The 13,567-nt window shown below is 41.3% G+C and overlaps 2 protein-coding genes across 4 annotated transcripts; both read left to right on the top strand.

The window, feature by feature from the left end:
* The first annotated feature begins 43 nt into the window (after positions 1–43).
* LOC122000701 (probable E3 ubiquitin-protein ligase RHG1A) lies at positions 44–6,129 on the top strand. 3 transcript variants are annotated; one of them, XM_042555123.1, is made up of 7 exons: positions 44–251; positions 2,420–2,550; positions 2,666–3,310; positions 3,389–3,765; positions 5,431–5,529; positions 5,611–5,748; positions 5,867–6,129. In XM_042555123.1, exons 2-7 carry the CDS (start codon positions 2,487–2,489, stop codon positions 6,008–6,010), a joined length of 1,467 nt encoding a protein of 488 aa, XP_042411057.1. In that variant the 5' UTR covers positions 44–251; positions 2,420–2,486; the 3' UTR covers positions 6,011–6,129. The 3 variants fall into 3 exon arrangements, with proteins under 3 accessions (XP_042411057.1, XP_042411058.1, XP_042411059.1); XM_042555124.1 differs by having other exon boundaries at positions 2,423–2,550; XM_042555125.1 differs by lacking the exon at positions 2,420–2,550 and having other exon boundaries at positions 2,582–3,310.
* Positions 6,130–7,098: 969 nt separating this feature from the next.
* Positions 7,099–9,216, top strand: LOC122000703 (zinc finger CCCH domain-containing protein 33-like). Its single transcript, XM_042555126.1, has one exon. The coding sequence runs from the start codon at positions 7,167–7,169 to the stop codon at positions 9,045–9,047; it is 1,881 nt and encodes a 626-aa protein (XP_042411060.1). The 5' UTR covers positions 7,099–7,166; the 3' UTR covers positions 9,048–9,216.
* The last annotated feature ends 4,351 nt before the right edge of the window (positions 9,217–13,567 follow it).

A 13,567-nucleotide genomic window follows, 5' to 3' on the forward strand; every position in this document is an offset into this window, starting at 1 on the left:
AAACAAAAACAAAAACAAAAACAAACCGGAGTTTAAAGGAACAGCTTTGCTCGAGCAATTAAGGGTCGTTGCTCCGTCTTCCTGTCCTTGCGTCTTTCTCTATATAATCCAGAGGATAGTTGCCAGAGGAGGGAAACATTAGCCGTCGCGTGACGCTATTGAGCTCTCTTTCCTTCCGTCGGCGTCCATCCCTCTCCTCTTGTAACCCTAAACGCAGAGCGGGCAACGTCGTAGCGGAGGAATTTCGTTAGGTATCGCCCGATCATCCTTTTTTGTTCCTATCTGATGTTGGTTTTACGACCTGTCCGTTTGACAATTTACAATGCGGTGTTTTTGGCTTAATCTCCCGCAAGAGGATATTATGCGCGCTTGATTTTCTGAAAATAGAGTTAATAATTGTCTATTTTCCTTTACGAAGAACACTAGGGTAACATCAATTTGAATAGATTATCGATCACATCTTAGGATTTCTTTTTTCTTGCATCGTGGGTTCCATATATTCCGTTCATCCTTCGAATTGCTACCGATGATTGCAATTACTCAGATAAAATTCGTTCAAATTATATGATGAGATGATTTTAACTCTTTTTGTTTATCCCCGGAGATCTAAGTCGCACGATGAGGACTATTTAGATGGTACTCATGATAGCAGTATCACTTGATGCTGCTGTTGTTTTATTGTTAACTTTTCTAGGATACCCATAGCTGCATCTTGTACTTTGGTTGCTCATCATTTTCTAGTATACTTGCTGTAGTGTGGTACGAATGAATAATGCTGAAATGATTTCATCAAACACGTCTCTTAGAAATTTCAACACCGAAGGCAGGAAGATCACATGAGACAAAGTTGCTAGTTTGATATGTAGAGCGAAGACTGAAGACTCGCTGCTTCTGATTATATGGTCCAGTTTTTTTCGGTGATTCAACATGAACCAAGTGAAAAACAAAAAGAGATTTAGATAAATGAGAATTCTGCTGCTACTAAAAGATGATCCAATCAACTTATAAGCTCCAATACTTGGGCTTTCAATTTACGCCCTCATTTAAAATCTTGGACATTGCCATTCTAAGTGTGCTTTGAATATATTTATTGGTTCTGTGTAATAGTTGTGTTAGTCCCTTGTATCTGCACCTGCGTTAGATGCTCATACTTGAGTATGAGTAGCATAGCATAAAGTGATTGTTAAGATTGCATCTTGTAGATTGTGAAACTTGCTGGCTTTAGTCTATCACCACAAAGATTGTTTTATGTTTATATCAGTTGAGTCCTTGTCATAATAATATGATTATTTATTAACAAATATATCTTCTTGTCATGCATGCTTTTACCTACTCTCAGATTAATAGCATACTATGTTGTTACATTCATTGTATGAGCTACCAGATCCATTTAATCAAGCCTTGAGAGATATGTGCTGTTGATGTAATTTCTTAAGCTACTCATTTGTCTTATCTCAATAAACCTTCTAATACATTTATTGACTGAAAGTCTGCAGCATTGAATTAATTTCATGAAAGAAATTTAGTTGTTTTTTTTTCTTCTGTTACTCTTTTTCTGGGCCTGACCTAAAGTTTTAATTCATTGTAATTACTTTGGAATCACTACCATAACAACAATTAGTCTTGACACAACTGATAAATCACTACTAGAAAGAATTGTCTAGTGGAACTAGCCAGTTGCCAGATAAGAACAATAGATTTTGAAGGTATTTTATTTTGACATGACAAATGAAGCATAACCCACATGTCACATGAGTCATTCCTAATATCTTAAATTGCTTTCAGTCTCCTAATATATTAAATTGTCTTCAATTTATACAACTGACTTACCCACATTGTTACGGCTGGTTATATTGGTTTTGAAATAAATAACAGAGGTTTGTGCCTCAGGAACTTTGCAATGGTAAGACAACATTCAGATGGATAATCTCGGTTAGGATAGAGTGGGTAGTCTTTGAGGCTTGAAATTGGGTAGAGTTTACTAATAGGATGCCTTGTTGTTGTTGTACCTGCACTGTGATAATTGTGATTATTGGTATTATGAATGGTCTTTTGTCGTAGTTTTTACAGTTTACCTTCCAAATATGCTATTTATTAAAATTACTTTTATGATAAATGGTGTCTCTTCCCTACCTACTACTAAATTTCAGGATTTACTGTTCTTAAGACACTGAACATCTTCATGAATACGTATCCAAATTCCATTTTGACATTCCATCATAACTGATACAATTTGAACCAGTTGAAGCTCGTGCTTCTACAAAAAAATTTCACTCTACTAAAGAATTTTCTTTCAAACAAGTTTTCTGCAGATAATTAACTTCATATAGTGATAACTGATTTATCCAGTTTGTCCTTGTTCTTTTGGTTCAAGATATTTTCCAATTATCCAGTTGCTAAAACACTGGTTTTCTTTCAGCAGGTTCCTTTTAGTAAAATTCACATAGCACCTGCTAGTACAAAATCTCCTATGCAATAAATTCTAGATGCCAAAGATGGAGCATAATGAAGCCTATCATCATCCTCATTATCATGCTGGCTTAGTCTCGGGTACTTAATAGAATTTTCTTCTATTTTGCAGGGATTAGGCCAATATTATTCGATTATCAAATTCAAAGACTTGAATTGAAGCCTTCATCTTGAAAATGATTCTTTGTTCTTGCAGAACCACTCATGGTCAATTCCACTGCTCCTGAATTTGCAACAAGAGCTAACAACCATCCATCATCTAATTTCATTTCAGCATTTCCAGCCTGTATTCCTTCAAATGCAGGAACGACAAATAGTTCGTATGTTAACATGCATAATGGAGGCTGTACAAGCTTTCCTCCAAATCGAGTCCCACATTGGCTGCCTCCTTATAATCAATCTCTCAGTGGCGACAGATGCAGTACCAGTTATCCTCATATTGACAGAGTAGTCGCTTTCAAAAGAAAAAGCCCAACTATACCTCTTGCTGCTGAAACTAATATTGTTAGGTATCCCCAAATTGGAAGTCATATGAATTATCCCTCTTACCCCGCTAGTATAGAACCAAATGTTCCTCCACCTCCTGAAAATTTGTCTTTGAATACTACTGGCATGCCAGCCTGTTACATGAGTGATACGAATCCTCCTGGTGAAGGATCACTGAGGAATGTGAGGAGCCGGCATAGTGAAGACTTTCATCCACCTGCTTGGTTCTATGCATCAAGAAACATGTCATATTCTCTTTATACATCAGATGATGCAGTATCAGGCTCAAGAATGACTCAGCAGTGGAGCCATTTTCCTGCACACATGGTTCCCCATGGATGGATTCCAACTGCAGGTAACTCAAATGACCACATTGGATACTAGGCTGCATATTTTTCATTTTCCTAAATTCTTTTATTTTGGGAAATTGCAGATGCTATTTCTTTTAGTCATAGGTCGAACCAACCCACCACCAGAGATAATGTTGGCAATGGCATAACTGCCACAAACAGTGATTATCGCTCTCATCTTGAACAAAACAGAAATCAAAATGCTCCCATGCCGATTCTCCCTTCCATTATAACCACTGGGCCAGTGCAAAGTGCAAGTGCCCACAATTATTCATTTATCCCTTATAGCAATAGGGATGTTGGAGCACCGGTAGGAGTGGAAACAGCTTCATCTTCCAGATCTTTAAGGCTACTTCCTATTGTGGGACATACAAGCCCTGGGGTTAGTGCAAGAGGTGCACATCAGAGGTCTCATTTGATGAATCATAGACTGAACACCCCCAATAGATGGGCACCTGAGGTAGATTTTTTTTTTTTAACAATATGACAAGTATTACCTGAATGATTTTGTTGTGGTTGCATCATTCTAATGTTTCATCTATTTATTACTGAAAACAATGACGAATGCATCCACATTTGCATATCCATTGCATCCCATATGCTCATATATTTGCATGCAATGGCATAACAAGGCCAAATTAATTTATTATTTCAATCCAACTTAATAAGGCATAATGTGCTCGTTTTAGCTCACTTTTAAAAATAAAATTTGATAAAATAGGAAGGAAAGATCTTCTAGCTAAAAATAATAAGTTAAATATGGCAGAACAATTGTTTACTGGTCAGGAATAAAAAAAAACACTCTTGGATAAGGCTTGACATAATGTTAATCACAAAGAATTTGAAAGCTAATAACACATCTTATGTTAGACAAGTTCACGTGTATATGGTAATAAAACTAGAGAAACATAACTTATTCGAGACAGAAAATGACAGCAATATGATCATACAGAATTCAGTTCTGATTAGTCCACTTAAAAAATATTATCGAGTTTCTCTTAAGCCCATACTTCTTATCAACTGTGGTTAGCCAACCTCATTCCACTGTATAAGTCATTGGAAGTTTAACCATATATTTCTTTCATCACATTGCAGTGTTAAAATTTAATTTTGAGAATTAATGCATATTCATGCTAAGAATTAATGCATATGCATGCTGAGAATTAAAGCAGATGCATACATTGTGTGGTTTGAAGAACCTAATAAATGATGATCAAATTAATTAAGCAATAACTAATGTCATTCTAGAACTTTCTATAATGTATTTATAAGATTGTCGCGGCTATGCCACAAATATGCTCAATATGCGATAATCCATTACATTTCATTTTTCCCTATTTTTATACGGTTAAGTTGTTCTTTTCTTCAATATCTATCAGTGGTATCGATCCTCTATTTACTCTCTTCCTTTTCTAATGGTAACTACCCTCGTCCAATACTCTCCAAGCCAAGTTTCAATTTTTGATGGGGAGCACTATGATTATTAGAGTAGCCAAATGGAAACATTTTTTATCTCATAGGATCTTTGGGTAGTAATTGAAAAAACTTACAAAGAACTGCTAACAGAAACCCCTTCAGTGTGGACAATTGCTCAACAAAGGCAATATAAAGAGAATGTCAAAAAGGATGCAAATTCACTACGATACATCCAGGAAGGATTGAGCAAGTCAATGAATATATCTGCTATTTGATCTCCAATCTTGCATAAAGCTAACTCAATTTCTCCTTTGCTTGCTAACTCTATGATGAAGTGATGTCGTAACTTGATGTGCTTTCAACCGAAAAGTTTGGAGTGTTAGATCTCTCAAAATTAAGAGGGAGTGTTAATTTTGAGAATTAATGCATATACATGTTGAGAATTAAAGCAGATGCATGCATTGTGTGGTTTCAAGAACCTAGTAAATGATAGCCGAGTTGGAATTTGGGTGTAGATTGCCACAAGAACCTAGTAAATGATGATCTAATTAATTAAGCAATAATTATTGTCATTCTAGAACTATCTATGTTGTATTTATAAGATTTTAGTGGCCAGGCCACAAATATACTCAATATGAAATAATCCATCAGATTTTGTTTTCCCTATTTTTATGTTAAGTTGTTCTGTACTTCAATATCTATCATGCAGTCTGCTATGGTGGTTGATCGGTTGGCCTTCTATGACGCTGCAAATCTACATGATCAGCACAGAGACATGAGATTGGATATAGACGGCATGAGCTACGAGGCAAGTAAAAATCTTTTTTTTTTCCACTTTGACAGAAAGTTTTATGCGTTCTCTGAATCATATGATGCTCAATTTTTTCAGGAACTACTTGCCCTGGGAGAAAGGATAGGAAATGCCAATACAGGTTTGTCAGAAGATAGTGTCTCAAGTTGCTTGGTCAAGACGGTTCATCCTTCTTGTGAACAAATACAGGATGAAGGAAAGTGTGCTATATGCCTGGTAAGTACCTATTTCTCTAACCATGCCTACACTCGTCTTACTATTAAATTCTCGCAAGAAATTTTGGAAAACATTAAGCAACGAAATATCATATCTCATGCGCAAGCAATGGTTGCAGGAGGAATACAAGGAGAACAAAAAATTGGGAAGGCTGAAGTGTGGGCATGAGTACCATATTTGCTGCATCTCGCAGTGGTTGAAAATGAAGAACGTTTGCCCGATCTGCAGGGTATCTGCTTCCAGTAATGCTTCTGAGAAGTAATGGCTTCTTTACAAATAAGCTCAGGGATGTTATTGTGTTCCTGTAAGCTCCTACGGATGTATGTCTGTTTCACTGAATTTGTAAATATGTTCTCAAAATTTGTTGTTTCAAGTTCTTGATATTCGTTGTAGTAATTCTCGGCTCAATTAACCTGATTTCTCAATTCTTACAAGCGCACATTCGGTTAGACTCAAACTCCTCACTATTGCTAAGTGCCCTAATGGCCTCAGAGAACTGGATACGGCACTTTAAGGTGGAAGTTGACCTCTAAGATCTCTCAGTCACATGATAGAAAGACAAGGTTCGATGAAATGTGAATCTAGTGGGATGTTGCACTTGTTGTTGGATAATTTAGGAATCGAGGAACGAGCATCTTGTTTATAAATACAAATTAAAAATATTGCACAGTTGTTTTTAGGTTTCTATCCGCGTCATGAATGTGTCGACATAATAAAAAAATTGATTTTTTTTTAATTAAAAAGCGAAGTGCGTGTATTTTTCCGAATGAGTCCACTTGATTAAATTTATATATATGTTGGGTTCCAATCAAAACTTCCAAGTCTTTTAACGACCAGTCGCAATTAGGGCCCCACTTTTGCGTCCGCTTCCTTCCTCCCCTCTTCCTTCTTAAACGGCGAACGTGACCGTCAAGTCGGGAGTTATCTAAGCGCTTGTGATGGGGTCCAGATGTCTTCGAATCACACGATGCCACGTAATCGATGCCATCCAGTGACGTCACACCCATCCCCCGTGTCATTTCGGTCCATTGAGACGGTAGGACGAAGGCAACTTCCGGACGGTCAACACTTTGACCCGCACACCTTCCACGCACGTTTCTTGTATGGGTGCCTTTTATAATTATTGAGAATTTTATCGAAGGAGTACATAATATGTTTGATATTCTAAATTCACTCCTCGGTGACAGACATGAGTTACACGGCGAACTTATTGTTATCTTTTATTTGCATTCTATTTACGTCCGTGATAAAAGGTTACTTCAAAAGGGAGATTCGGGATGCGAACGTACAGATAGTTTTGGACTTTATTGAATAACGCACCGCACGCGCCTACAAAAGCAGCCTCCATGCGAGACTATGCGCTTCACTCCAATTTCCAGTGATTGTGTTTTTTGCTGCTTATTTTATTAATCATCAAGATGTGCCCCGGCCCCCGCAGGCCCTCCCCGCCGCCGGCCGGCACCGGGTCCGATGCGCGAAACCCTTCCTTAGAGGCGGCCGCGCTTCTCCTCGAGCTTTCCGCCTCCGATGACCTCTCCACCTTCAAGCGAGCGGTGGAGGACGCCGGAGTTCCGATCGACGCCGCCGCTCCGTGGTACTGCCGCTCCTCTGCCGGAGCGATGGCGTACCAGCTACGTACCCCGCTCATGATCGCGGCTCTCTACGGAAGCACCTCTGTGATGGGCTACATCCTCTCCGCGCGCCCCGCCGAGGCCGCCCGTCGCGCAGCCTCCGACGGCGCCACCGCCCTCCACTGTGCTGCCGCAGGTGGATCGGAGGGATCCCTCGAAGCGGCTAAGCTCTTGATCGCCACGTCCCCCGAGGTCATCGATGCCGTCGACGCGAGCGGCAACCGACCCGGGGATATCGTCGCCCGGCAGTTCTGGAACCCGGCCTTCAAATCCCTCGAAGTAATCTTGAGATCTCCCACTTGCCCTAGGGGTTCGTCCCCAATTAAAGAAGAAGTAGTTGCTAAAGTAGGCGAGAAGAAAGAATACTCGCAGTCCCCTGATTTGGCGCTTCCGGACATCAATTCGGGGATCTACATCACCGACGAGTTCCGGATGTATGCTTTCAAGATTAAGCCGTGCTCCCGTGCCTACTCCCACGACTGGACGGAATGCCCCTTCGCCCACCCCGGCGAGAACGCCCGGCGACGAGATCCGCGGAAGCACTCCTACAGCTGCGTGCCGTGCCCTGAGTTCCGCAAAGGCAGTTGCCGCAACGGCGATGCCTGCGAATACGCCCACGGGGTGTTCGAGAGTTGGCTCCACCCGGCACAGTACCGGACCCGGCTTTGCAAGGATGAGACTGGATGCAACCGCCGAGTCTGCTTCTTTGCGCACAAGGTGGACGAGCTGCGTACGGTGAACCCCTCCGCCGCTTCGATGACTGGAACGGCAGCGTTTCCATCGCCCAAATCTTCGCCGCATCCGGGCGTTTCATCCATGGACATGGCGACGGCCCTGTTGCTGATGCAGCAATCAGGTTCGCCGGCGTCTTCTCAGACAGGAAGCGTCGCGACATCAACAGCGTTGCAGCTGCCGAGCAATAGGCTGAACACTTCAAAGAGTGCCAGGAACATGGAGGTCGACCTGGAGTTGCTTGGATTGGAAGGGTATCAGAAGAAGCTTATTGATGATGTCCGAAGAACAAACAGCTTCGCTGCAGCTGGGGCTACTGATTACAACTATTTGTTGGGTTCCGTCGATCCATCACTATTGAACAAATTGCAGGGGCTCTCTGTGAGATCGATGCAGCCGTCTCAATTGCTGTCTAGCTATGGTAGCTCCTCATCTGCCTCCCCAACTGCCACTGCATCCTCCTCCTTCGGACTCGACCATTCGACGGCGAAGGCCATCATGAACTCGAGAGCTTCTGCGTTTGCTAAACGGAGCTTAAGCTTCTGCGACCGCGGGGCATCTGCTGGGCGCCAGTCCACCCTATCTGCAATGACGACGGCCACTATCGCACCACCGGCGGTGTCCGATTGGCGCTCACCAGACGGTAAATTGGATTGGAGCGTCCAAGGCGAGGAATTGAGCAAGCTCAAGAAATCTGCTTCCTTTGCATTCCGCAACAACCAGGCCGTGCACGGAGGCGTATCTTTGACCCCTGGATCGAACGAACCCGACGTGTCCTGGGTGACTTCTCTGGTGAAGGATGGACCTCCAGTGGCTCCAGTGGGCCGAATCAGCGCAGGCAAACAGCACCAGAAAGGTTATCCACTCAAGGATGGAGGCAATTCCCACAGCTCAGGGTTTTTCTATCCTTGGGTGGAGGACAAGATATTGGCATAGAAGTTGCTACGAACAACTACTGACCTGATTTTTTTTTTTCATTATATATGTTTGCTTGAAACAATCGTATATGCCATGGCAGGCATATTTGGTCAATATAATGCTTGAAAGTGATCTTGAATCATTCGAATGTTTTTTGAATCTCGTATCAGGGAAACAACTTGTTACATATTGTTTCTGTCCGAAAATTGGGAAGATGGCTTACTGAGATAGTAGCTGCTGTGTTAATTGGATGTAAACTCGTTTCATTCTGTAACACAAGAAACGTCAGTGCCAAGCCAGGAAAGGGGTATCTGGCGTTGGCCCTCCGATGCTCAAGTCAGTCACCGAAAAGAGGGAAGGAGACGGAGCAACAGTGAGTACCAGCATAAATAGTGAATAATGTGTATTTCTGTCGGTGCACGGACTCCCCTTTATATAGCTCCCCAGCAGACAATGTGCACGTTTCTCAAGACGTGGGTACGTTCTCCAATTTGTCCTATGAAAGAACCTATCAGAAAAGTGTCTCTAACACTATACATTAACAGGATATGCATATCCTCGACAAGACAATAGAAGCTTCCGTCGTACGATTCGCCTATTGATCATGTCTTGTGTCAGTGGCAATATCTCCCAAAAGGATATTGAGAGATACATCAATGATCCCTCTACTCGGCCAAGCGGGATAGTCGCTCAGCTAGGAACTCCTTCGCTCGATCAGACTCGGCTACTCTTCCCTATAGTGACTCCACTCGGTAGTTTATTTTCGCCCGACCAGACTAACGCTTCGGTCGTCCCAATATTCCTCTTCTCCGTGATGAGCGCCTGATGATCTTGGTTGTACGAGCGTTCTGTTTGGACCAAACCTTTGCCAATCGGGCAGTTCATGCCCAATCTGCCACTACAAGAGAGCTTCGCTCGACTCCCCTTAGGTGAGCTTGTTGTTCTTTGACGTTGACCTTCTTGACTTTGACCTCCACGTTGGTTGCTATCTCCATCCTTTGACCCACACTTAGTGGCCCTCTTTTATCATCGCATCATAAGTCTTTTCCTCAAGTCTAGTCAAAGGAGACTGCAAGTTCGATTGACTGGATAAGTAGCGTCTTTGATAACCTCCACATCTGATCGGACCTTCTATGTTCTCGAGCTCCTGATCAGATCATATAATCTTCTTTGTTCGGCTTTATTTTACTGACCCGGTGTGTAGCTGCCGCTCGGATCATATCTCATAAGGCTGGTGGTGGATTAGCTGCTCGACTATACCATAGTCAGGTTTCTATGCCGATCGGGATGATTGACGATAACACTTAGCGAATTTTTCTATACTTTCTCATATGAGCGTCCAATGATAGTGGCTGACGTTATCTCAATTTCTAGAAGACCGTGTAAATCTTTCATTCTTATAGTCGAACACGCCGCTCATGCCTTTTAATTAAGTCCCATTAATGTTTTCCCGTAGCCGGCTGCCACGTGCCCCACTCACTGCCCCCACATGTTCGACGTGACAGACGGATATCCTCTGATGATGTGACAAACACCTTTTCAAATTCTACGACCAAATCTTATCCTGGTTTTGCGGAACCCTTGATCGGATGGCTTGGAGTGATTTACCGCGAGATTTATAAACCCTCATTAACTCGCCGTCTCCTTCACATTGCCTTGTGCTTTCATTTTCGTTTTCATTTTCGTTTTCGAGCACGCTCTGTGATGTTTCTCTTGCTCATCTTCGCTGGCGACCTTTCTCAATAAGATTCTTTCTTCTTTCCTTCGTTGAATCCGTGCGTCGCTTCTTCTCGGTTTCTTTGTTTTCGATGGCCGATTCTCCGCAACCTCCTGTGTCCGTCCCTGAGCTTTGGTACACTTCCATCAAGTCCAATTTAATGGGGATGAAATAGACCAAATGAAATCTACCTACCATTTTCCTTCTGACTATCAGATAGTCATTCCCTCCGCCTATAATCGACCCCATGAGCCTCTAACCGACTTCTTGCCCTTCTTTAAGGACTAGTTTTGTGTCGGCCTTCGATTCCCCGTTCATCTTTTCTCAGCTATGTGTAAATACTTTCATATTTTCTTGCACCAATGTACGCGATGTTCGAGGAACAAGAAGAACGTACGCGACATTCGAGGGACGAGAAGTCAGGGAGGAAGGCTGCTCGAGGAGAAGGCCGGAAATTAGGTTCGGGTAAGCCCTATTTCGGATGACCGAGATCACCCAAGCAAGCGGAACCGAAGTAGAAGACCCAGACCGAGGCGAGCAAAACCAAAGTAGAGAGCCCAGACCATAGTTGACTTTTAGGTGTCCGGGTGCCCGAAACGTAACTCTTGTCAAATTCGATGTGTCCGTTGATTGACGCATCGGGGATAGAATTCTATCTGACTCCAGGCGCCAGAACCCTTCTAGGCGCCTGGAATAGTGCTATAAATATAACTCTATTTTTAGTAGTTCAGACAACAACTTGTAATTCTTTTCTTACTGTTCTACTATTGTGTGCGACCTATTAACGTTATAAGAGGCTACTCCGCCCGAAGGAGATATTCAGAAAAGTACGTTTCATTTTCCTTGGATTAACAATCTCCTGATTGCAAACCAAGTAATTCTTCTTATGTCTCTGTCCTTTTAATCAGTCTCTTTTTTTATTATTACAAGTGTTCTTAATTAAACTATGGATTGAATTTATTTTTATAAGATAATTCATCCCTCTCTTTTTAGCGACCATCAAAGCATCAACAGTCTATTGTTTCTGGCAAGATGAGTTGATTTATCAAATCGATCCGAATTCGTCAGTTGTCATCCTAATCTGACACACGACAAGACATGTGAGAGACGTTCCACCATCTCATCACATTGCTCAGTGCACCGAGGCATAATTAGCAGTTGACGTGGAGGTCTTACGCAAGCTTATATAAGCACATGGGTGTTGGCTGAATAATGGGTTGAGTCTCTCTTTTCAATCAACGCAATAGTTGACCTACTAGCACTGTTCTTCTTCTTCCCTTGACTCTACCAAAAATCCCTTCCTCGACGGAAGACCACTACTTTCATTGTTGGACCTTGAGAGGAGACGAAGGGGCATTGCTTCCCCTTCATCTCCCCTTTGTGCAAACGTCAAGGAGACGAAGGGGCGTATTTTCCCCTTCGTCTTCCTCTTCCATCTTATAAAAGGCGTCCAAGGTAATCAGAGAGGAAAGGCGAAGGAAAAGGGAAGGTGATCAAAGAGGGCATAAGAGCAGAAGCTCTAGAGGTGAACAGAGAAGCAAAGCAGAACATCTGGGATTTAGTTCATGAAAGATTTCGAGGAGGTTCCAAGTGGTGATCTTCTCGATGACAGAAGCAGTCTTCTCGACGACATCTTCAGCGAGTTCTTCGGGAGATCAATGTAAGTCATTTACAGTTAGTTTCTATTTTTGTTTCATGCTATATGGGTCAACAATGGTATCAGAGCCAAAATTATGATTCTGAAAGCATGAAATTAACTGTTAAATGGTGACATTGCGATTTCGTAATAATCGTCAATGTTGTCGAAGTCGCGATTTCCTCCCGGACATATGACAGCAGAGGAGCACCGACGATCACGTTAAAATATCGATGGAAGTCGACTGCGAGACGCCTCGTATTTATCATGAGAAAGCTCATTTTTTTCTATCAAGAAGAAGATGAACAGTACCTACTGTTCATCCGTCAATTGAATCGATTAACGAATCGATTCGATTCAATTGAATCAATTGAAATGAATTTCAATCGATTTAAAATCGGAGTGAACAGTGCTTCAGTTTTTGACGAAGCACAATGCTTAATCGATTTATGAATCAATTGAAAAAAAATGAGAAGCATAATGCATAGTTTAATTCGTTCTTTTCAATACATAAGACTTTAATTAAACCAGTGCATGTGTAAAATTTTAATTAAATATATTTATTAATTAATTAAATACATAAAAATGTATTATTAATTAATAAATAGATATTTAATGAATTTATAGTTCAATTTACTAAAAATTGAACCAGACCAACTTGTCCAATCAAACTCAGGGCTGGTTTAAATTATTAATTGATTTAAGCATTCCAGTTTGATTCAATGATACCTAGATCTGGTTCAAATTATTTGTTCATTTAACCAGTTCGGTTTATTATTGAATTAATTTGGGTGATCTTGATTACAGAAGTTGGGCTAATCAAATATGACCAGATTAGTTCTGTTGTGTCAGATTTGATATAAAGATTAGATTTGTTCTAATGTGTCAGACTTAATCCAATGAGCAATTGGATAAATCAAACAGACCTAAGTTTGATCAATAAGTCTGAAATTGATTCAAATGAGCTTAAACAATAATAAAACATAAGTTTGAAATCTATGTCAAATTGGATTAGTTCTAATGAGGACGATAGACTAAGCTTAAGATCCGGATTCCTGATCGACCGATGCAATGTGTCAGTCACATAAGATTCCCTAAATAAAGAAAATTTGTTTTTCTTTGCTTGTGTATTTTGTATATATTTGTTCTATATATAGGAATTGAAGATGACCGATTTTTGTTACT

The sequence above is a fragment of the Zingiber officinale genome, chromosome 7A, assembly GCF_018446385.1.
Source record: "Zingiber officinale cultivar Zhangliang chromosome 7A, Zo_v1.1, whole genome shotgun sequence".
Lineage (NCBI taxonomy): Eukaryota > Viridiplantae > Streptophyta > Magnoliopsida > Zingiberales > Zingiberaceae > Zingiber > Zingiber officinale.